General features: G+C 36.2%; 1 protein-coding gene across 2 annotated transcripts in view; it reads left to right on the top strand.

Moving 5' to 3' along the window:
• Positions 1 to 26,090, top strand: part of LOC137278128 (sodium/calcium exchanger 2-like) — a 125,750-nt gene that overhangs the window by 59,590 nt on the left and 40,070 nt on the right. The window contains exons 8-12 of one of the 2 annotated variants that reach the window (XM_067810276.1): positions 4,678 to 4,767; positions 5,008 to 5,070; positions 10,455 to 10,511; positions 15,131 to 15,273; positions 15,684 to 15,783. In XM_067810276.1, the coding sequence (XP_067666377.1) occupies positions 4,678 to 4,767; positions 5,008 to 5,070; positions 10,455 to 10,511; positions 15,131 to 15,273; positions 15,684 to 15,783 (453 nt within the window). The remainder of the gene's footprint in view (positions 1 to 4,677; positions 4,768 to 5,007; positions 5,071 to 10,454; positions 10,512 to 15,130; positions 15,274 to 15,683; positions 15,784 to 26,090) is intronic. The other variant, XM_067810277.1, reaches the window with a different exon arrangement.

Here is a 26,090-nt window from a genome sequence, read left to right as displayed (position 1 = left end):
AGATTCAACTCCAAGCTTATTCTAGAGAAGGCAAAGGGCCCAGTTGATTCTGGTGACCTTCACATAATTTTCAAGGTCATGGTGATACTTTGAAGATTTCAGCATGCTAAGCTGCATGTTAAGCTTGACAGTGAGATACCTCAAGAACTGTTCTCTGGATTTTCTTCACAGTTGACATCAAACTTCATCTAAGGAAGGTGCAGTGCCCAGTAGATTTTGGTGGCCATCACTTAATGTTCAAGGTCATAGAGACACTTTGATGATTTCAGCATGTTCACCTGTATGTTAAGCTTGTCAACACAATATCTCAAGAACTGGTCACTGGATTTTCTTATTCATCACCAAGCTTCATCTTGGGAAGGCACTTTTAACTTCATCTTAAACTATTACCTTCATTTTGCTTACTTTATAAGTTGATAATTTGCGGCTGGGGATTATGTCATTTTAGTGACAATGCTTGTTCAGTTAAAAAACTGATTGGACATCCAAGTTATCCAAGTTAGATAAGCCCATCATGATAATCATTATCATTACCTAGCACTCTGTATGTCAGAGGCTCACTGGACAGTCAAAGGTCTAGAGGCTGGGCAGTCCAGTTGATAGGCAAATAAAGCCGACACTCAGAATCATACAAGGAAAGTTTAAGAACTTGAGATGAATTTTAAGGTAGAAAATGTGTTGTCTTCTTTGTGTACTGACAGCTACATATGATTTTATCAATTAATTAATATTGCCTTAAATGTATGTACACATACACACATTACATCAAGAATATTATCCAAGTGATGTAACCCAACTGTCTTTCTGCATTTTGGATTTATTTTTGTCTCATGGATTCTAGTCTTTCAGCTGTAAAACAGGGTAAAGTCAAGAAGGGATTTATTTCCAATGTTTTTGTCCAAATATCATTGTATGGACATGAAGGTATGATGGAGCCTGCAGTCTTCTAGAGATGCTTGCCAAGTGAAGTGCAGACCGGGTGCTAGTAATAGCTCCTGGCTGGGCTCATCTAACTGCCCATACTGTCTTAGGGCCTCAAGTTGCATCCTGGTATTACTGGTGTGACCTATATATGGTGTGAAGGTAGATCCAGTGCCAGACCAGATGATACTAGTCAGCCACCTATATATATAGCTCAGAAAGGGCTATTAGATGACATGGAATGGAAGATAAAATACTTCTTGACCATGTCCTGTTTGTCTGGTAATTGTTAATATGCTACACACCTTTCAAATGTTCTAGATAATGAACTTGGCAAGATTTGATTTCATGTTTGATACAGTTCTTAAACTTCAGGTGTATAGTTTGATCAAATTACCATTAAGTGTATTGCATGGCTTAAATGCCATTTGGACTCATCGGTAAAGAAGTTTGTATTGTGGAGTCATTTTACAATTCAAAAATGTTCTGTAACACTTGAATGATTAGAATTGCCATTTGTTGAAGACATACCCAGGGATAAATCTACCCCTGAGACCTGCATTTTTTGATGCAATAAATTCTGACAGGACTCATATTTTTTTGACATGTGGGTCCTCTTGGATGCAAGGTTTTGATGAATCACTGATGCTTGTCTTTGTGGAGAGGAAATATCAAAGTACATTGTATACACAGCTAAATTTTCTTAGATTTACTTCCATTCTCAAATAGTTCACTTCAGGTAATAACTACATCATATTTTTCAAATAATTAGATTGCAGCTTTTATTTGTCATTATACTCAGTTCATTTTTCTTGCTTCCAAAAATAGACATCTAGGTCTCAAAAAGGGAGGTAAGCAGTATGCAAATGAGATCCCAAGATTCATTGCTTGAGCATGTGCAAAACAACTTACCTAGTTTTTACACGCTTTAAATGACTCTTCTACCCTGAGTTCATTGCGGTGAGCCATCATAGTATCTCTTCCACAGGCCGGAAAGATGTGCCACTGTCACTTCAATACAATGTACATATTTCATAACTGTTACATTTTTTATGAGTCTACACATCTAATTAAAACATCTTTGTTAAAATAGTTCAGTTTCACTGAGAAATTATTCTAAAACATGTAACACTATTTCGATTTGCGCAGTGATTCTTTTGTTTACGTGTTTTGTGCGGCTCATTGTGCTGTCATCGAAGCATAATGGATAGCAAACAATGCAGCCAGTTTGAAATAGAAATATGTATTGTCATAGACCTTACTGGCGCAGTTGTAGAAGAATATTTAATGGTGTAAAACAATATGATTACGTTGCTGAGTCGCTTGCGTTATGCCAGTCTCAGCTTATTTATGAATATGCGCATTTATTTATAAAGAAGATAAAAGTGTGTTCAGGTGATATGAAAATTAGCTTGTGGCAGTCATGTTATGCTAAGTCATCGCTATGTCCGAGTGTGTCTATAAATAGACAAAAACACGCCAAGTGAGGTAAGTGATATGCAAATGAGGTTTCTCAAGACAAAGTGATTGGTCAGTGTGCATTGTGGCTGTGATTCCACAGTGTGAAGACAAAATCTGAGCTCCCAGGACCAGTTAGAGAAGAGCAGGAAGCTTTAGTCAGTAGCTGAACAACTGCTAAATCTGCATTTAATTTGTAATTAAAAGTGACAGGGTTAATGTTCTGCTGAAATAGAATGTCATTCTCTATCATTATGATGACATTTATGATATAATATGTTCAATGTTAATTGATAAGGTAAGATTGTTACTATTTGTATTCATACTTGTTAAAGTGGCTTGCAGTTTGCATCTTTCTTTTGATGTATTTTGTTTTTGAATCGCAGAACAGAGCGAAGAAATACAACAAAACTTAGGTTGGAATTTTAGAACTCTATTTACAAAATATTAGGCTGAAATTACATGGATCTGGCAAGTTACTTTTTTATTTTTCTCATACAAGAAAAGATATGCTTGTCAAAGTTCACTTAAATAAAAACAATGTCCGTAGAGCCCTGCTGTTTTAATATACAGCAGTCGACATGCCGCCCAGGTAGATACTAAAGCTGTTAAGTTCACAAAACTGAGATAAGGGTATATTGAATGCTCTGCCCAGGAAGCAGGCAATGCTGTCTGAAGACACAAAGCGAGGACATTTCAGTCAGGTTGGCCAAATTGATTTAATGTTTTGTAAACTATGTACTGAAAATGGTAGAGAAAACTCATAAGATGCTGAATGCAGAAATTTTAAAAATATAACTTTGACATCTCAATCATAGTGATAATAAACTGTTCATTCAGGCTCCAAAAATTCTCAATTAAGTTTCAATTGCATGTATGTATGAAAAACAAGGCAAAGCAGCTGTTGCCTTCATGATATCTGTTCATTGGTTAGCTTGTGAAAACATCCCACTGACAAAGTTTTAAGAGTTTTGTTGACTTTCTTATGAACTACAAGTTAAAATGGAAGAGTCTTCATTTGTTACGATTTAGATCCTGTGCAATTTTTTTCTGTGACAAAAGGTGTAAGAAATACCTTGTAAACCAGCAAGATAGAGCAAAGACAAGTCTAAAACATTCAAATATAGTATCATTTATTAAGTAAAGAGAGCAAGTTATACAAAGTCTCAAGTCAATTTCACCATACCAATTTCAAATACAATACAAATGAGACAAAATCTAAGGCAATGGGTCACAAAATGTATAGCACCAAAGTCTTAGTGCAAGAGAGAGACAATCCTGCAGAATTTAACACAGTGATCGGTCAGACGACAGTTACATAGATCAAGCGTTGTCAAAGGCAGGAAGAAACATCTACTTCAATAGTCAATGTGTCCGCATCCGTGTACATTCATTCAGTCATTTCCTGAAAGTTCAAGCACATATGACCATCACCACTAACATGGACTGCTCTAGAATAGTCTCCCAGAAGTCAACAAATAGAAAGCCAAGGACAGATAACTTAAAAGTACTGCCTTAGAGGCGTGCCACAGAAATAATTTTCTGTACGAAATGTGACCCTTTATAACTGACACTGAAAGCTTAGACATTGTGACCCAATTTCAACTACCGCAATAATAATTAATAACAACTCAAATCAAGGAAAATACACTCTCATAACAGCAATAATCTAGTTTGAATAATATATGTGGCATTAATTTTTGGTAGGGACTCATAAAAGTTGTGAGGGACTCATAGATTTTCAGCTCAGTGAGTCCCAGGATTCAGGCAGTTGAATTTGTAGATTTATCACTTCATACACTGAAACAATGCTATTAAGACAGATGTCCATTTTTAAAATTTCTGTATTAATATTAAGAGTTAGCCTCATTGGTGTGAGCTGTGTACTGTTAACACCTACAGCTATTTATATTACAACACATATGCCAAATAGAAATGTACCAATCACTATAGTGTGTCAGTGCTATGCTATATTCTAACCTTAACACTCATTTTTCTTTGTCATAATACTTTCTTTTGTGTACTCATTAATGTGATAAATCCTGTATGATATAAGATTAAAAACAGTCATTTAATTTATTGCATAATACATGTTGGTAGTGATACTCATGAACGATGTCTATCATTATGTGCACTCTTGAAATAGAATACTTTTCAGAATATTAGTATTCTGCATGGATAGTATTTCTTCCTGTTGCTGACCATGTGGACTCCTGTAGATGTAGCATTGTTGAAAGCTGTTGGGTAGTTGCTACTGTTACCTTGGCCAATCTATTTCTCAACTTCTGTGTTTTCCAGCGACAACAGGGATGATGAACGTCCCCCATCCAGAGAGAGGATGATTGTTCGCAAGTCTTCACGGGAGCCTCAAGCCTTTGCACGTGCTCGGTACGTGTAATTTGATTGTCTAATCCTTATAAATAGTTAGTCACTCTTTTATCATGTCATATTTGTCAGTTATAAGGACTTACTGAAATAATTCACACTTTCCTAGATTTGACTTTATGTATAAAGATTATATTCACATTGAATGCTAGGGACATAACAGAAGTAAGCTAATAGTTTGGTTGTAAAGAAACCTTAACATGACAAGCTGATGATGAAGGTTTCTGTCCATGTGTTTTACAGCGTGTTGTATCCCGGACCAAAGATATCACCTATCTTTGAATCATGCGATTTGGAAATGGACAAGTAAATTGCTTCTTGATTTACAATTCTGACACTACGTTTATAATTTTTATGATGACCCTATTAATCATAACATTAATGTCCTTGTCTAACACTGGTAAATTCAAAGCAATATACTACTGTGCATGTTTGGAATGCCCTGATAATACCAGTACCTTTCTGGACCTGTGGAAGCACTGCAGCTGTCCTGTACATGGACAAATCCCTTACTCAAACACTCACTGGCATGCAAACTAATACACATAAAGAATGAAGTTACATTTAAGCTTGATGAAGAGTGGCATTTCTAACACCACATGTTCATGCTCACATGTATAGGTCGATGACAAATGATTGCCTGTAAGTCATATCAGGATAGAATGTGCAAAGTTTCCAGTGCTTTTAAATTTATTTGCAATGATGACTATTTTGATCGTCAAACAAAAATGTGAAAAAATATCCATTTTTGTGTATTTACTTGTTATCTTCATACCATTATACACTATATATTGAGTTAATATGAAGGAGAGCATTGCTGTTTTCACATACTCACTAACATGCCTTACCCTTTGCAATATTATGATTGTATATGAATTGCCACTTTAACCTCTTTGTTGACTTGATGGACATGTGTTGGTAAGTGAATCTCCATTCTCCCCTACATACATAAACATAGCCAAATCAGCACAGAAGCATGACACTTAATTTGTTAAATGTCAGAAAATTTGATGTATAGTATCATATTTCAGTGGTGAATGCTGAATTCATTCTGGATCTTTTGTTCTGCTTCCAAAACTTTGTTTACTTAGGGTTTCTATTTTTTGCACAGATAACCATTATTTAAGTTCGCTTGGTACCAAGATATATGTTTGTATATAGCCATCTGAATACAGATGCTCACTTCTTTAAGTGATAGCTAATATCTGCCCTCAACATGTAGATAGTTTCTTGCTTACTGTCCAACCTTTATGACAGTGAAATCCGGTCTGGGACAAGCTCTTGACAACATGGCAGGGACCACTACTTTAAACACATCAAAACCATGTCTCTTACATCCATATTTTCCAGTCATGAAAGATTCACTGTTACTTATTTTTTGTGTTCATTGTACTAATGATATATGAACACATGCCAGACTGTTGTACTATCAGCTACAGTCTATATTTGTGTATAATGGACTATTAAGTATACTTGCTTGACATGTGTACATTATTTTTAGGACATTTTCAATGTATGTGCTCATGGTCACATATAGGTTTATTTCCTTTTTCTTTTCCTTTTCTTTCTTTTTTTGTGCCACAATGTACTTCACCTTTGTGCTATATAATACTTTTCTCTCAGTAATTCAACCTGGTTTCACTATAACTGAAATCATGTTTGACCACTCAACCAATCTCAGCAAGGCCTCAGTCAACCATCTGCCCAATTCACTCAGATGAACTGATGAACAATTTGAAGCAGCTGAATTTTTAACTCAACTCAACTCAGATTGCCTAGTAAGTTTGAGTTTGATACTGATTTCCGTTCATTCAAAATTGAGCAAAAACTTGAACTTAAGTAAAAACTCAGACTTAAGTTTCAAGAAATTGGGGCCAGGAGTTCTTAAGTGTTGCAGTGTCTATTGAGACTTCTTTTATTACATTAATATTTCTTGGGCAATTACTAACATATTGTGAAATATGGACAGTTAAAAAATTTAATCATTTTACCATGGTCTTGTAAAATTCATTTTGTTCTAGGAAGCGAATAAAAGTGCATCTGATCACTCAAGAACCTCAACTGAAAATGATACTTAGGACCATGTTTAGTCTTGTATATTCATGAGTTTTGTTGATCTATTTTTCAAACAGATTTGTTCAGTAATTTAGTCTGGTGGTTTTACATTAATGATGTGATACTTGTTTCATCGGTGTTCCGGAAATTATTAAGGAAATAATTAAGCAATAGGTATAACTGTTTACCTTTGGAATCTGTGTGAAAATCTACATCACAACTTTGCTCTATGCTATAAACAAGAAGATGTTATGCATAAGTTTGTATGCTTTGTTAATGATTTGATAATCATTTTAATAACAGGTTCTACCAAGTTCTAATCAGGTTAGCAATAAGGTAGATTTAGTTTGGGATTGGTTTCCAAATGACACTGCTTACAAGTATTGCTCTATTCAGGTCAGTTTCATCGGCTTCAAAGAATGTCATGTGTAAATGCATGACAGATGTGATTGAATGGATTCAAACTGGTTTAAGATTAAAGGTGTGGTTTCTGATAGTCACCTTCAGAATTAAAATGTTAACATCATCATATATCTAAATACTAAATATCACCCTCTCTCTCCTCTCCCTGCTTCTCTCTCTTCCTTCCCCCTCTCCCTCTTTCCCCCTTTCTCCCTTTTCTTCCCTATCCTCCTCTCCTCCCTCACTCTGTCTTTCTGTCTCTCTCTCTCTTCCTTTCCTCTTTTGCATATATACGAATTGGAATATCTAAAGAACCATAGACTAGATTCTTTTTCTTATTTTGTACCGTTGTCAGCAAGATACCTCCAGAACCATTCACTTGACATCAAGCTTCGTCCAGGGAAGGTTCAGGACCTAGTGGATTTTGGTGACTTTCACATAATTTTTTAGGTCACAGCAACACTTTGAAGATATCAACATGTGTAACTAGATTGTCAGCAAGATATCTCAAGAACAGTTCATTGAATTTCTTCATAGATTTTCAACACTCCCTTTGAATATTTTTCAATAAGCACTGTCTTTATTACTGTTTTTGCATATTTCATACACTATGACAGTTATGTCAAGGTCAGAGTGAGTATTTGTGTGTGTAACTACAGAGCAAGATATAAAGAGAGTTTGACTGGTCATGTTTTTGTTGACGTTTAACTTCATCTTAAATTATGACCTTCACTTTCATTCTTTTTAAGTTTGATTTGATAATTATGTCACTTAGTGACGATGCTTGTTGTAAAAGTACAATGAGGTTTGAAAATGTGTGATGCAAGCGAAAACCATTGCTGCAACATCAGGTCTGCTCTTTTCATTTTTCCTTATGCACCACAGATATATGAAAATTGTCGATAAATACTAATATTTAACTGCTGCAATCAACTAGTTATTCACTGACTGCACCTTCATATAGAGGTGATTATTTCGTAATGAAAGTAGTAATACTTCTACACTAAGGTTTGTGTATGGGCTTGTGATAAAAACATGGTCACCTTTCTTAAAAATGCTCTCAAAATCAAAATTGTTAGAAATGTCAGCAATTTTTTTATAGCTTTCTGACAGGTACCTTTTTTGATGTAAAACTAACTTATGCAAATCATTTTGAGACTAAATGTGTAATCTTGATAATATATTTTGAACCAGTCAATTTATGTAAGTGAAGTGGAGGGGAGAATGAAACAATAATTTGTTGCCGAGAGCACCCTTTCTGGATCTTTCATTTGATAAAACCTGTTGTGAATTTCAGGCATAGATGAAGTACATTAACATTGTTTACATATGGCTCTGAAACAATGTGTGTGTTTTAGATAATGTATATGTGGGCAGTCTATTCCTACAAGGACTGGCCTCCATCTGGCGGCATCTGCATATACCTGATGTAAACTAAAATAGACATACACCATCAAAGTGTGTGATACATCCCTTAGCTTCCCTCAACAACATCTACCATCTGTTCCCAGAAACTGAGAAAATGTTATGAAGGTTGACTGAAGCCAACACTAAATACGCCCATATAAAGCCAATGCATGATATATATGACCGCAATTCCAAACAGTCCTATCATTTGAAGAAGAGGCAGTCAACCTCTGAGTCTAATATATCACTGAAACTTGGTGATATAATTACATATGACTTCATATAATCAATGGGTATTACAGTAATGTAAATGCAGTCATGTAACATACCATCTTTGATTTCTGATTTTTGACATGATCTTGCAGTTTGGAAAGGTTTCAGAAGCAACAGAGGTATATTTGTTGGAAAAAGCACTTATGAAGAACATTATGAGGTACTATATGTCAGAAACATTCAGTCCCAAAGATACTCATCAAGCCATGACAAAAGCATCTCCTCTTTGCTACCCTAGATGTTACATGTGAGGAGAATATGACTGTTTTCCTTGCCAGTCAGGACAATTAACTGATGCTGTTTCACAACATGTTATTTATATCATGCCTTTTCTCTTTCTTCCTTCCACAATGGATGTCCAGATTCAGGTATACATGGTTAAAGAAAAGTAGAGTTCTCATGACATGATATATTCCTCTCCTTAGTTCCTCCATGCACCCACCTTGTTGCATGTTACGCAGCTAACTGCCTGTGTCCATGTGTGTGTATGTGTCCGTGTGCTGGCCTACTCTCTGCCTCTGCTACTACAGTGCTCTTGGAATGAAATTCTATGGACCAAAGTTGCATGATATAGATCACCTGTCAGCATGATGTTTGAAATAATCAGAAAAAAGGTCATAATTTTTAAATACAATGACCATTGACCACCTTGCTGACAAATAATATGTTAGTGCTGACTAATTTGCTTCTTGCATTGATATATTACATTTTTGGTTATGAACATTCGATTCTGGTGAATGATACATAATTAAATTATAAAGGGATACAGTTTGATTCAATGAATATGTCATTGAAGCATAATAGTCCTAGCATCCAGAAATGTTGAATATGAAAATATTGAATATTCTTGTTCCTCTGGCCCCTGAAAGATGTGGAAAAATCTATTTCAAAACTTTGACAAAGCCTGTTGAGCTACAATGTTTACTTGTTTTATTTGTTGTTTATACAATTACATCATGTGACATGTGAAAGCCATGTGTCTGCTCTTTACTGCATCAGTTGTTGTGCAACGTTGATGAGAATTAGTGTGTTAGTTCACAATGCTACAGGTAATTTTGTAGGTGTTGAGGTAAGTTCTCTGCCTGACTGTCCACATCCTGCCACCAGCCTGCTGGCCTACCATGCCAAAGCTACTACCTTCCCAAAGCTGCTACCTTCAGTTGCAATATACACCCCTACACCACTTTAGTTAAGAGAAATTACATAATAAGACTATCCATCTCAGTTACATTTATAATTTTTTAAAAATCATTATTTTAAAACTTCTTATTTTATAAAAAAAACAAAACAAAGTGAATTTCATTTCTTTTGTGTGTGATGTATTGTTTCCATGTTGTCTGTGTGCTGGACATCTCAGCCATCTCATAAATTTGACGTATACATTTGACCCATTGTTGTACATTCATTCACTGAACATTTGTTCTGTTGCAAGATTGATGCAGTGGGAATCCATTTTGTACATGCAAGAATTTGCAGATTTGCAGTGAGACCAGTGTGTAGGGTGGTAGTTTTATGGCTGAGATGTTAGGCACATTTTTGGTTTGAATCTGCAGAAAGTGTGAAACATGTTTCGACATTGAGGAGCAACAGCCTCTTACAGGGCTTGAGAGGTATTTAAATATATATCTATGTGATTATAGTATTTATTGTTATCTAAATAATGGCGTTATATCTGAAGTGTGTTACTGTTTTGTATGATAACTATCTCTTGCAAGTATCATAAAGTATTTCTTGTGTTAAACTTGAATATCAGATTTTGATTGGCTGAGACATTCATTTTCATTGTACCAGCTATCATGTTAGGTATACTTTAGTGTTTTCTGATCTAATTCTCCAACTGTTTACAATTGGCATTTTATCAAATTATTTTTAACCAATTAATCAGTGTAAGTATAAAAAATAGCATTAAATGTTTCTCAAGCATATTTCTTGAAAATGTAAGGAGGGAGGTAGAACTTTACTTTTTGTTCTTGTTAAAAACAAAGACTATTGTTATTTATATTTCACTGACCGAGACTGTATCAAAATGAATTTTGTCCAGCGTAGGTTAGAAATATTGATCAGGTAGGTCTACCTAAAAGCACATTGGTTGGAAATGCTACAAGAGTCCCGGTCATCACAAAAACTGACAGTTAGGCAGTTGATGCTTTGAAGGCATATCACCTGCCAAAGATGACAATGACATCTTAGTCTTTGAATGTATCTGTCTTTCATTTTGAAACAAGGCAAGCAGTGTTAACAACTGTCAGTGTCTGTGACACATTGTATTGGACACAACATAAGATAGTTTGTTCAAAACAATATTAATGAATGCACAAGTACATCAGTAGTCCAAGGATGAATGATTGTTATTCCATCAATAGTCTTCATTGACAAGTAGCATTTTTAGGTGTTTGTAAAGTTCCATGCATTGACTTTGAGATGCTACTAACTGTTCTTAACAAAAGCACTTTCACAATTCTAGAAAGGTGAGGTGTAGAGCTCAACCAGACTAAAACTGGAGTGTAGTCAAATGAATAAGAGAGTTGCTTGATATGACTGAAAACATATTTTTTTAAATTGCTTTAAAAATCTCTATGTTTACAGTTTTGTACAAACTACAGAAGACACAATTTGAAATGGACAAAACAAAAGAAATTGATTGTGAAATTGACAAAACAAATAGACATGTATTTGTTGAATGGCAAAGAACAAAGTATACTGGGAATAAGAAACTTATTAATTTGGCATGTGCCTGTGGCAACTGGGAACTGCTAACTAATGGTACTTATGTCTGTCTGAATCTTGTGCACAAAATTGCTGTGTGTGTTGTGTGAGGCATCAGCCCTGATCTGTGATACTATGTTGTCTGTCGTACATCTGCCCTGATCAGTGATACTGTGTTGTGTGTCATACATCAGCCTTGATCTGTGATACTATATCATATGTTGTGCATCAGCCCTGATCTGTGATACTTTATTTTGTGTCGGGCATCAGCCGTTATCTATGATACTGTGTTGTGTGTCGTACATGAGCCTTGATCTGTGATACTCTGTTGTGTGCCATACATCAGCCCTAATCTGTGATACTATGTTGTGTGTCATACATAAGCCCTGATCTGTGATACTTGGTTGTGTGTATACTGTGCTGTATTCGAGGCATCAACACTAATCTGTGAGCTGTGATACCGTGCTGTATGCGAGGCATCAATACCAATCTGTGATCTGTGATACTGTGTTGTATGAGGAAGCATCAGCCATGATCTGTGATACTGTGATGTGTGAGGGGGCATTAACCATGATCTGTGATACTGTATTTTGTGAAGGGGGCATTAGCCATGATCTGTGATACTGTGTTGTGTACGACGTATCCAGCCTGAACTGTGATACTGTATGGTGTACAAGTAGCAGTGCTGCGTGGATGTTGCTCCAGAAGTTTTAGTCTGTCCTCGGTCTAGATTTTTTAAACTATCCTAGTTATGATTGACCATGGAAATTTACATTCAAACAGGATATGTTAGGTTTGAATTAGTATAATTGTTCGAAACTATCTGAAATTTGCATATTATACAATGATACAATGATACAATAATTATCTTATCTCTGCCGTACAAATCATTTGTGTTTGACATGGAAAAACAAAGAATTTCCAAAAGACATGATGGGGACATCCAAACAACAGACAATAACAGTATTGTGATGATGGTTATCAGGTTTACATGGATACATTTTGAGTCAAGTTTATGTATATCTGTCATGGCAACATTTTGTTCTTTGATGAAGACAAGCAGAAAACAATGTGAAAAGATTATTTAGTTTTATGTCTTAGATCACTATATTATTCATTGAAATTACTCACATTCTAGAGGACATTCTAGATGATCGTAACTTTCATCATACTGCAAGCATTCAAAATAGATGTTGAAGTACTGTGCTGATATACTTTCATTATTATAAAAATATGGATCTTTGAATGAAAAAATTAACTGTTGTTTGAAACATACATTATAAATTTTGCACAATTGTGGTACTCTCAAGGACAGTTTATTCATAGGTGCAGAAACACCCTACCCATGTGTTTCCTTTAAATATTGCATGTACATGTGCAGAAATATTTACTGATTCTCATTTCTGTTGAGGATCTGTCTATTTATTTTGCTTACAAAATTTAAATAAATTGCTGTATAACATGAAACTGATCTATGGATCCAGTCTTGTTTAAAATGTGTAGTTTTTATCCCCCAGGCATGTAGTATTGTTGATATGGGGGATATAGTCGACACCTTGTCTGTCCATCTGTCCGTCCCTCTGTGTGTCCAGAATCATTTGGTTTCCCAAGCAGAACTAAAAAATCATTCAGTATTTTTAGACCCAAATTGGTGGATATAATAGTCTGAATCTATTGTTGTGCCTTTCACTATTTATAGATTTTTGGCATTTTTATTTTTTTGTTTTTCAATGAAACATTTTGATCTGTGGCTATTGGCAGGGTGGGCTTCGTTTACAGAGCATAACTCTGTTTTCTGCAAAACTTGGTTGATATATCAGTCAGAACCTAAGTTGGTGCCTTTTACTGTTTACAGGTTCTTGTGATTTAATATTTTGGGGGGTTTCCATGGAAACGTTTCGGACTTAGTCTCAAAATGGAGGGATGGGCTTTGTTTCCGGAGCATAATTACAAAAAAAATTTCAATATTTTTCTGCAAAACTTGGTAGATATATTAGTCAGAACTTAAAGTGATGCCCTATGCTATTGACAGGTTCTTGTGATTTATTATTTTTGGGGGTTTCCATGGAAACATTTTGGACAGTCTAAATATTCAGATGTGTGTTTCGTTTCCAGAGCACAAATCGGAAACTGCTTTATATCAGTCAGCAAATGTGTGTGGCAGACCCCAAAGTGGTGCCTTTTGCTATGTACAGATTTAGGTGATCATTTTCTGGGTTTCCGTGGAAACAATCCGGACCTAGTCTCAAAGGGATGGATGAGCTTCATTTCCAAAAAAAAACTTCTTAATATTTGTCAGCAAAACTTGGTAGATATGTGAGGCAGACCCCAGAGTGGTGCCTTTTGCTGTTTACAGTTTTGATGATTCATCATTTTCCTAGTTTCCATGGAAACAATTCTGACTTTCTCTCAATAGGGAGAGATAGGCTTCGTTTCCAGAGCAAAACTCGAAAACCATTTGATATCTTTCAGTAGATCTTGGTATATATCTGAGACATGTTGAAGTGGGGCATTTTGCTATTTACAGATTTTTGTCATTTGTATTTTTCTTGTTTTCCATTAAAGGGAGGGATGGGCCCTGTGTCTGGAGCACAACTGGAAGTTTCTAATTATGTTTGTGCAAAGCTTGGCAGATATGTGAGCTAGACCCCCCAAAGTGGTGCCTTTTGCTTTTTGTCCTTTCTAATATGTAGCGAATGGAAGGATATGCCATCTTCTGATGACTTTTGTTTATGAATTGTGATAATATTCTCTGTTTAAGAAACGAAACAATGTACAATTACAAAGTTATTAAATTCATTCAACACAATTATCAAAATTTTATCATGGACTCCTCAATTTTCAAATCCGGGTTTGAAATCCCCAAATCCCCACATGAGTACAATGTTTGAAGTCCATTTCTGATGTTCCTCGTGCGGATATTGCTGGAATATTGCTAAAAGCGGTGTAAAACTAAACTCACTCACTCACTCACTATGATAGCATAACAATATTTTATAATATCTTAGCGCTAATAACATTTTGAATGTCTAGACCCAGAAGTGTTGTCAAATCTGTTAACAAAGGCCCAAATTTGACTTACAGTTTGTGCTGACCATGTGTCAATTTGTACCGTATGAGTGTTGAAAAGTATGTATGTTGACAATGAGATGTTAGTAATTCTAATGATGTGGCATACTTGTATCAACCAACACTGGCAGTGTAGTTTCCAGCTTTGCCAGATTACATGCATGTAGTCAGCTTTAGATCACATTTCACATGCTTGTGTCTGTGATGTCAGTATTCCACATATGCCTGGTAGATTAACAATATTGCTTTCTTCTGGGTAAAATGGTAAGACTACAACTACAAATCTGGGATAAGTACTAGTTATGTACTCAAGGGTTCTAATTCCTCCAAGACACCAGAAATTATATTGTGTAGCTTTAAACGTTTCTCTTACACAATATCTAACCTTAAAAATGAATGAAACTGTTGAATAGTTACTGTGGTTTAATATTTGTTTATAACGTTTATTCATCAGATTCCGCCATGCTGCAGTCAGTGCCATGATGGGTGGGAGGAAAATGCGCCCAATAACAACTCCACGCCATCCCAAACTGGCAGATGTTGTAACAAAAGTGAAAACTCTAAATGATGCAGTCAAACAAGGCAAGGCCCCAGAAGGTGATTGTTGTGTGTACCATTTTGCATGGTTACCATCTTATGTGTGAAGCCCATTTTCTGGTGTCCCCCGCCGTGATATTGCTGGAATATTGCTAAAAGCGGCGTAAAACTAAACTAACTCACTCACTCACTCACTCACTCACTCACTCACTCATCTTATGATATATGACATTTGGATATGTTGTTACCAAATTTGAATAATACATTTACAACATTTGGAATATGTAATGACTCACTGTCCCAGAAAATGAACCCATCTGAAGTCTTCAAGAGGTCAGAACATATGATTGTATTTGTATGATTGGGAAACATTTGAAAAGGCAATATTATTAGTGTTATATTGTTATATATATTTCCTGTTGCATATTTCCTCTTTGATAATAACCAGACCATGTTTACATTTGTTGCAGGAGAACTTGCAGGGAAGTTCACATTTGCATCAGATAGATATGCTGTCCTGGAAAGTGCTGGCAATCTGGAAATTGACGTTTTGTTCCACAGGCAGATTCCGTATGTACATACAAAATACTTCTTTGAATGCATGTCACTGATATAGAGTTTGAATAATATTGTTTTGCAATATTGAAAATAATCTCAAGAAAGGCTATAAATTCAAATGCTATTGCAGCCGATCTCGAAAACTTCCCAAAGATTTTGTCACTGTTGATACCCTTTGGTAAGTGATCTCAACTAAATTTGAAACTTCACACATATCTCATTGTTATGAAAATGTCATTATTATGAAAATATCACTGAGGTAAACGATAGAGATGATATAAAGTTGATTGCAAAAGTATTATATTGGAATATGAATGCATAATGTTCCATGAACCTAATGTTGTTAGAAACTGTTGGAACAAAATGAAGTCAATAGATAATGTGATCTCCTAGGATGGCATCTCAACGTGCATTTATGGACACGAGAAGGTCTCTAACACACAGTAACTGAAAGTTGTTGCCTTTGGCCCACAAGTGCTTCAACTTCTTGAAAAGTCTAGGCATAATTCATCTGTTGTCACATAGTCTTCATAGCTCATCCAAAATGTGTTTGATCAGGTTCAAATAAGGAGAATAGGAAGACCAGCTCATGACACCAAACTTTCTTTAGCGTAAGAAGTTGAGTATCATAGCCGTATAATGGGGCATAACATTGTTAGGTTGAAATATCATGGAAAAGGAGCTGCATGAATAGTAGAAAGACCAAGGTGAAAATAATCCCATTACTGTATGAGAGTGTTTTCTGTAATTTGTATTATTATTGATTAAGTGATAGTTATTATTTGGTCACAATGTTTACAGTTTTGAGAGACAGTTATTATGGGTCACATTTTAGCGGCACACCTTTTAAGGTAGCACTTTAGAGTTGCCTCCCTTTAGGCGCTCTTCTGTATGTGAGTATGTGTTTTGACTATTGGTAAACACAAGGCCGAACAAGAAAGTTCTAAGTTGATGGAGATGTGTTGGCGCAGTACTCAAATGTTCAAGAATCTGTGACAGTTTAATATAAAGGCTCGGACTCGGAGGTATACTGAAGTTGTCATCATTTGGCCTACCTACATCTGTCAGCATTAGACCTACATTCAAGACCGCTTGCTGCATAACATTTAATATAACTGTTTCACTAAAAACCAAGACTTTGGTGAGTTAATATACTTGAGAACCATTACTTTAGATTTGACTCTGCATTGTACTAGAAACCTCTATTGTGAAATATTGTATCTTGCTGTTTGGTCAAGACATATTATTGAATATTTTAGACTTGTCAGTGTTATATTTTGCTGGTTCATAGGGGATTTCTTATACGTTTTGTCATGGCAAATTATTAACCATAACAAAATTATGGGCTCAATCATTTGACATTTGAGACCTATTGTGTAATTTATTTCAGTTTTTGCCCTTTAGCAACAAGTTAATTGTGGACCCAGCAAAATGGTGTTTGAACTTAAGAAGTTTGTATTGTCCCCTGACTTTGAGACAGTCAGTTAATTGCGCAAATCAGATTTGTTGCAAATTTCTTCACATCTCAAACTTGATGCCAAACCTGCAATGAGAAAATTTCAGATTTTGAAAATTGTATTGAATCACTATTTCATTAGGTATTTTTTTAACATAATGTTTTGGAAATGGTTAAAGAGGAATGTTCAGATCAACTGGAATTAAAGAAACCTGAAAATCAGTTACAAATTTAAAAGGTGGAAAACAGGAAGAACTGAACAGGATGGAAATGGAAAAAGAAATTGAAATGAAAAAGTTTGAGATGGAGAAGGAAAGAGAAAAAGAAGAAAGGGAAATGAAAAAGTTTGAAAACCCTTCTCTACCCTAAGATTCTTCCTCTTTTCACATTGCAAGGCATGCTAGACTTGTACCCCCTTCTAATAAGAAAGAGGTAGACATATATTTTATACATTTCAGAAAAATTTCAAGTGGCCTAGGGAGTTATGGACTATGCTAATGCAAAGCAGTTGCTCTGATCCTGTGTATGCATATTTTCATTTGATTTTTGCGTGTTCCAAACTCCAGTCTAAAAATCAGACTGCAGGTTTCCCAAGTGCTTTTGTGTCCATTGCACCGAAGCCTTTCTTTCCAGGTGGTTCTGAGGAGTTTTATTTGTGAGAGTATGTCCCCAGATTCTGTAGTTCGGAAGGAGTTTTTGCCCTTTCAAATATGTGGGGGCCTGGGGGATATGTCATCTTCTGATGACTCTTATTGTGATTTATTATTTTCCCGGTTTCAATGGAAACGTTTCAGACTTAGTCTCAAAATGGAGGGATGGGCTTCGTTCGCGGAGCACAAGTCAAAAATCAGATATATGAGACACATTTTGAAATGGTGACTTTGCTGATTACAGATATATGGCATTTTATATTTTTCATGATTTCAAAGGAAAGAATTCAAACTTAGTCTTAAAAAACAATAAGTAACTGTCAGATGATTTGTCCTTTCAAACGTTGGGGCTGGGGGGATATGTCATCTTCTGATGACTCTTGTTCTGATGAGCCTTCAGCAAACTCAGATGTTTTGCTTCAGGGTATAGGTAGCAATTCTTCGTCTTGTTTCTTGTGTCGATTTGTTGATCGGTAATGACAGTGATGATGGTAATGATACTTTATCAGGTGGGGATCACATTATTTCCAGGGAGCAGCTTATTATAGCTCAGGGTGAGGATCTTGAATTGCAGAAGTTGCTTAATAAGGCTGTTTCTTTTGAGGTCCAACAAAACTTGAAAGTTTCACAAGCAAGAATGAAACAAAACTATGACCAAAATTCAAAAGAGAGAAAATTTATTTGTGATTAGAAAGTGTTAGTTTTACTACCTATTCCTGGTCAACCACTGAGAGAAGATATCAAGGTCCATATGTTGTTGACAAAAAGGTTAGCAACACAGACTACGTTGTCCTGACGCCCAGCCGTCATAAACGAAAAGAGGTTGTGTGTCATGTAAATATGATTAAAAAATATCATGACAGTTTACAAACAGGTCAACTGCATTGCCACACTCTCCCCACTTACTGATTGTACTTAAGACACTGGTGAACATGTTGACAACATTGATGATGGTGTGAGCGATGTGAAATTTGATGACCTTAGTGATAATGTTCCCCCAAAGTTCTGATGTGTTAGCTGATCTTGATGAGAAACTATCACATTTATCACCTGAGCAGAAAGTTCAAATGTCAGATTTTATTCTTGAGTTCTCACTTGTTTCCTGATGTGCCTGGTTGATGTGATGTTGTTAGCCATGACATAGATTTAGGTGATGCTGTGCCTGTTAAACAACACCCATATCGCATGAATAGTGAAACTTGAAATTCTGTGGAAAGAAGTGAAATACATGCTGGACAATGCCATTATTGAACCCAGTGACAGTTCATGGTGTTCTTGTGCCAAAGAGTGATGGAGGTGGTTGTCGCTGCTGTGCTGACGTGAAAAGCTGTCAATGCACTCGCCCAAACTGATTCATATCCAATTCTGAGAGTGGACGATGGCGTTGATCACATTGGTCAAGCTGCATATGTAAGTAAGTTTGACTTATTGAAGAACTTCTAGCAGATTCCACTACAGACAATGCATAGAAAATATTGGCATTCACTGCATCAGATGGACTGTATCAATTCAAAGTGATGCCGTTCAGTCTGAAGAACGCACCAGCAACGTTCCAGAGACTTGTCAACAATGTCACATCTGGTCTTGATATAGTGTCAATGCTTACATGGATGATGTCTCCAATTATGACATGTAGTGGGAAGAGCATCTGAAGTTAACTCAAGCTTTCTTTGAAAGGCTGTCTGAAGCAAAATGGTCTGTGAATCTCACCAAGTGTGAATTTGGGAAGGCACGTATTGAATTTTTAGGGCATGTTGTAAGGCACAGCGAGGTACATACTAAAGTTGAAGCAATTGTCCAGTACCTCAGTCTAAGAGAAACCTCATGAGATTCTTGTTTATTGCAGGTTATTATAGAATGTTTTGTCAAAATTTCTCAGATGTTGTATCACCGCATTTTTTTGGGAAAAGGTAAAATTCCAGTGGGATAGCATTTGTCAGACTGAATTTGAAAAAGTCAGAGCCATACTCATGAATTTTCCAGCATTGCAGGCACCAGATTTTTTTAAAGCATTTAAGTTACAAATTGATGCAAGTGATGTAGGTCTAGTTGCTCTCTGGATTCAAGAAGTTGATTTAGGAATTGAATACCCTATTTGTTATTTATTCAAGATGTTTGACAATCATCAAAGAAATTATTCTACCATTGAGAAAGAGACATCAGGTCTTTTCCAAGCTTTACAGCATTTTGAGATGTACCTAGGAACTACTTTCCCAGTTGAAGTGTTTACTGATAACAATCCCTTGACTTTTCATCATAAAATGAAGAACAAGAATCAGAGACTTATGAGGTGTAGTTTGACTTTGCAATTGTTCAATCTTGTGATTAGACATATTAAGGGAAAGACAATGTTTGTGCTGATGCACGTTTCAGGTTGTAAATGTATTATGACTTGATGATACTGTATGTGTGTATCTGCATTATATCATAGTAATTCTGCAAGATATTTCTCATGTTATTCATATTATTACATGTCATCTTATTATGTTAGTTTTTTCGCAATAATCATAACAGAAAGTTTCTGCGAAACTTGCTTTTCCATAAGGGGGAGAGAGTGTTATGAGAGAGTGTTTTCTTGTATTGCCATTGATTAAGTGATAGTTACTATTGAGTCACAATGTTTAGAGTTTTGAGTGATGGTTATCATTGAGTCACAATGTTTAGAGTTTTGAGTGATAGTTATTATCACAGGCCCTCATGTCATTGCCAGGATTAAAGATTTTTTTAAAAACACAATATAAAACTTTATAGATGACCTCCCAACTCGAAATGCTTCACAGTACAAGTGTCGACCAATGAGAGGGCTTGCTTTGACCACACCCCTTTCATGGGGCCTTCTTGTCCTTGCTATCGTCCACCATTTGTGTCAAGATCGTTTAGGTTGAGGGTCAAAATCGGCTTTCAATCGAATTGTAGAAATAACAATATAGCTGCGAGCAGCGATGAGGGCTTCTTGGATTTTATGCAATACAGCCATTTGCATCTGTGACGTACTTCCAATAGTAGTCATGGCTACAGATAATATAGATACATGCTATTGTCAGTAATGGGAAATGTGTCATTCTTTTACTCTGAATTCATATTGGCTTTAAATACAGATGCTACCCGTGTTAGGATATCAATCAAACAAACATAATGATTGTCGCTTTCACTTTTTATAGTCTTTGAAACAGATGCTACTTGTAAAATAGCATGAAAAGAGAAAAAAACTTAGTGGTTGTCCATTCAGTGATCAAAGCATGCACACTTCACAACAATCTTTTCAAAATGTCTAAAAGATAAAAGCCTAAGCTGAATGTGATTCACGGTATGTCACTTAAATATATATATATATAATATATGTTGTATTAAGTAAGTCTATATCAATGAACAAAACAAACATGTCCAGTGATCTAACTTCAATAACATACAGGAAAAAACACCATTGATCTTGTTGACTAATCAACAAATTAATCTTGGAAATTTCACACTACCAGCACAAACGTAGTACTAGTCTAGATGGATAGACAACGCCATTCAGTGTGTTCACTTTCGTGGTTCAATTGATGTAAATTTGACTTATAATATTCATAACATCATACCAGTACCAGCTGAATGCTCAATACCATAGGACGATAGCACGTTACTATAGTCCAAATGATACTGGTTGTGATTGTGTATGAATTTAAAAACAAGTTAACAGCAGCTATACCTGCTTCAGTGACAATATTTCGCTAGATCATGAGCACAAGATACATCAGGTTGTAGATATGCTAAATCACACAGAATATTTTAAATGACTAATAAAACCTGAACAAAATGGCTATTTAATCTTTCTATGGTTGATGTGGCGTAAGTTATGGTTGTGTATGTTTGGAATGTAGCTGTGCTGTTAAAACCTGCTTTGTGCTTTAAACAGGAAACCATAACTATCAAAACAAGACAGGTATATGGAACAGAAGGCAAAATACCGCTGTTCCACTTATATCTCGGTTTATTGTTTCACAGATGAGAAATTTCGAGAATGAACGCATATATGCTACTCCATGTTACACTAAAAAGTCTATGCATTAAGAGGTAACAACATCAGTCCAAACAAGGTAAGATTTGGTTGGAGAAGTACTGCCACACCTAGTTAATTTGCATATTTCAGCGCCTTCTAGCACGTCGACCTGGCGCAACATTTTATTTTTGCCATTTTCAAAAGGATGAATGAAAAATCTATGGGACCTGTAAAAAATATTATTTTACTTCTGTTACGATTCATACAATTAAACAATCACAGTACATAGATAACATGCATATATGTTATGCACCTTTAATACATTTTTAGACCAGCCACTGAGTTGTACAAATTGAGGGATTTTCAAAAATATATAATCTTTTGCGAGACGCATGGAATTGTTCCCTACATCTGTTGTTCTTTAAAGTGGAAAATAATTGTAGTTTAGGTTCGCAAGCTTGGGAGCGCCATCTTCGTAAGTTAACTTGTCAGAAGTTTAATGAACGCTTATATATCATAAATTTCATAGTGTGACACGCTACACAGTGTAAATTTGCTAACATCTGTGAACTCGTTAATTAAAGCATGGGCTGGAACTCAGTGTGAAAACAATGCCATTTGTGATTAATTACTTTAAATGACACCAGCAAGTCAGTCTATCGCATCGGTGCTTGGCGAGACGCTCCCAATTTGTCACCTCCCGGCTTGGAATGAATTTAACGTGCATTTCATGCTGATGCAGAGACAATGAGGGTGAAAAGGAGAGAGATGGAAGTAAACTGATTTTCAATAAGTCTTGATCTTGAAATCCAATCAAATGCATGTAAAATTATTTATAATATTAATAGAATACGGAAGCTCGACCGAAAATATAGTATAAGTAATCATAAGTTACATTCATGGTTTCCTCGCTGCATCGGTAAATATCCACACTGTTTTAAGCAAGGAGACTCATCGGAGGCCCCACGCCAAGAACAGAAGCGATATTGACCGATACACTTCGGCCTTTGCTTGTTGATGAACGTAATTCTATAAATCCACGTATCCACTACAGAACACACAAAAACCTTTAACTTTTTCGCATTTTCAGTTTGTTGTCAGATAGATTCATAGGCCTATAAAAGGCATTTCAACAAATAACTCTACTTAATTTTAATTGAAGCTCAGATCAAATGTATTTGGTAAGCGCTAGCACTTTTGACATACACAAAGACACGTTATATTTATATCAACAGAACTCATACATATCGCCAACTTTGAACGGAACGACTGAACTGACAGGCAAGAGTGAGTGCTGGTGTGCGGTCTTGTGAGACAGATGTTTGAAGGCGCGGCCGTCATTGTCCTCCCGCTTTCCTTCAGATTTTCGTGCTCTTTCCAATGGTTAAACGTTAAATGTTGCACCAACTTTTGACACATTCCGCCGCGTATTCATGGGCCGTCGGTGATAAAAAGAAGTCCCTATTTCCTTAATAAGCAGAAACTTGGGGATTTTGATGGCTAGTATTGTTTATGGTGACGTGTGCATAGAAGCAAGCACTTTCGATAGATATTTAAAGCGGTCTAAGCAGAAACATTAGTAAATTTGCTGCGCACTCTTTCCTTTCATTAGGGGGCACGTCTCAAATGTTTTCTCTTCTTTTTTAGCTAATGCAGTGTGTATCGATGTCAAAACAGTGCATTTTAGCAAAGATGTGACTGTGTGTGGGAGGTGCCTAGAGACAAAGTATGGCAAGTTTGAAAGCGGTAGCTGTTGTAGTTGTAGTGCAGCAGATTTTGGGAGCAAAGTAGTCAGAATTGGGCTGAAAAACAGCAGCAAAAACTTCAATCGCAAATAGCGGCCAAACGGTGCATTTTAGCGACTCGACCCGTCCAGGCGAAATTGTAGACATTTTGATTGCGCATCTGCTCAAGAAGTTTGGTAGTCATTGCAGCAGTAGTTTCGGAGATATTTGCATTTCAAATTGAAAATTTTGAATTAATTTTGATTTATCTGCCCTTTGCTATTGGGCCTACAGCCTAGAGATTTTAATGGGGTATATCTACACCTCGGTGCGCATCTGCCTGATTTTTTTCAAGCGATTCTGTCCACTGGTGCTCTTTGTAGGGCTGGAACAAAATCCGGCGGAAAAATAAATAATAATAATAATAATAATAATAAAAACATCAGTAATTACAATAGGTCTTTTGCCTTATGGCAAGAAGCCCTAATAAGAAAATCGTTATTTTTTAGTTTTTCTGGGTTTTGACACTTGCATATGATAGCATGCCAAACAAACAATTTTTTTAGTCAAGGTCACCAAGGTCACGTGTCAAGGTCATTTAACTGGTTAGACCTAAGAAAAAGCACTTTTTTTTGCGAGCTAAGACGACATAGTTATAGCATTTAGACTGAAAGGAATTAGTGTTTCTGCTTTGCCCGGGTCCGCTGTATCATATGCGCTGGTTAGATTTGCTGACAAAGTTGTCCGTTGTCTGTTCGTACGTCTGTCCGTCAAAACACTGTATATCCATTATCTCAGAAACTATTCAACGTACGGAGTTGAGATTTTGCACACCGCATTCCCTTGACTGTGCGTAACAATGCTGTAAAAATCAAGTCATTCGGATTTCAACTTTTGTTGCTATGGCAACCCCGATAAACGAAAAACTTCAATCCAAGATGGCGGCCAAACGGTTAGAGATATCGAATTTTGACCCCCGCCCAAAAATGTTCGCCTTCGCATGACCAAGCCACATGCAAAATATGGAAGCGATTGGATCAATAGTAAGGGAGTTATATGCTGTTTTATGCCGTTTTAGACGCATATTAGATTTCTCCAATTTTCAAAGCCACATGGCCGCCAAACGATGCAACTTTTGATATACATGTAAGAACACGAAATGTTAAGCATCTCATGCTGATGCTTTATGCCGATTTTCACATCATTCTGGGTAAAACTCTAGTAGCTACAGCGTTTCAAATGTAGTGTCATAAGAGTCTGAGGAAATCCAATATGGCGGCCAAACAATTCACATTTTGACATGCATCAAAGAACAAAAAATGTTCAACACATCAAGTTACAGGACACTGCAAGATTTTAGCTGCGTAGCTGTAATAGTCATGGTGCTGCGATTTTTTGAAAATACATCTGAGTTGAAAATAAACAACAAAAGTAAACATCTGAATATGCGTAACTAAGCAAGATATCGCAACAAACTTTCACTTGCTACATATTTTAGGTAGGTATTCTATATCTGCAAAATTTCAATGTTCTGCTGGCAAAACGTTAAGAGTTATGGATTGCGGAAAATGCGTACTTCACAAAATCTGCAAATTTCCTTTCAACAGCTTCAATCCAATATGGCGGCCGCATCACGTGACTTTTGATATATGACTAAGAACAAAAATTGTTCACCAGCCAAAAGCAACTTCAGAACATGTATTTCAAGTGCTGTATCTGCTACGTATGGCTTGCAAAAAAATTCAGAGAGAAGCCTGTTTACGTTTTTGTAGACAACTTTTGAGCCGAAGTAGCATCCAATATGGCGGCCATCGAATCCACATCGTCGCATTTGACGATGTCGTTGCGTAGGGAGGTGCCTAGAGACAAAGTATAGCAAGTTTGAAAGCGGTAGCTGTTGTAGTTGTAGTGCAGCAGATTTTGGGAGCAAAGTAGTCAGAATTGGGCTGAAAAACAGCAGCAAAAACTTCAATCGCAAATAGCGACCAAACGGTGCATTTTAGCGACTCGACCCGTCCAGGCGAAATTGTAGACATTTTGATTGCGCATCTGCTCAAGAAGTTTGGTAGTCATTGCAGCAGTAGTTTCGGAGATATTTGCATTTCAAATTGAAAATTTTGAATTAATTTTGATTTATCTGCCCTTTGCTATTGGGCCTACAGCCTAGAGATTTTAATGGGGTATATCTACACCTCGGTGCGCATCTGCCTGATTTTTTTCAAGCGATTCTGTCCACTGGTGCTCTTTGTAGGGCTGGAACAAAATCCGGCGGAAAAATAAGTAATAATAATAATAATAATAAAAACATCAGTAATTACAATAGGTCTTTTGCCTTATGGCAAGAAGCCCTAAATATAGAACTGGTATGTCAATAGTGGTGATTGATAGGCCAGTCACCCATGATTCTGTTTAGATGAAGTTTTAAACGATTGCATGCGATAATAGGGTAATGATTCGCAAAGCGGGCAGGTAGGGTACACCAAAGTGTCTGGCTTTGTCTAGATACT

Source organism: Haliotis asinina, chromosome 3, assembly GCF_037392515.1.
Source record: "Haliotis asinina isolate JCU_RB_2024 chromosome 3, JCU_Hal_asi_v2, whole genome shotgun sequence".
Classification (NCBI taxonomy): Eukaryota; Metazoa; Mollusca; class Gastropoda; order Lepetellida; family Haliotidae; genus Haliotis; species Haliotis asinina.
Note: the sequence above shows the minus strand (reverse complement) of the source record. Positions and strands in the feature narration are given on the sequence as shown.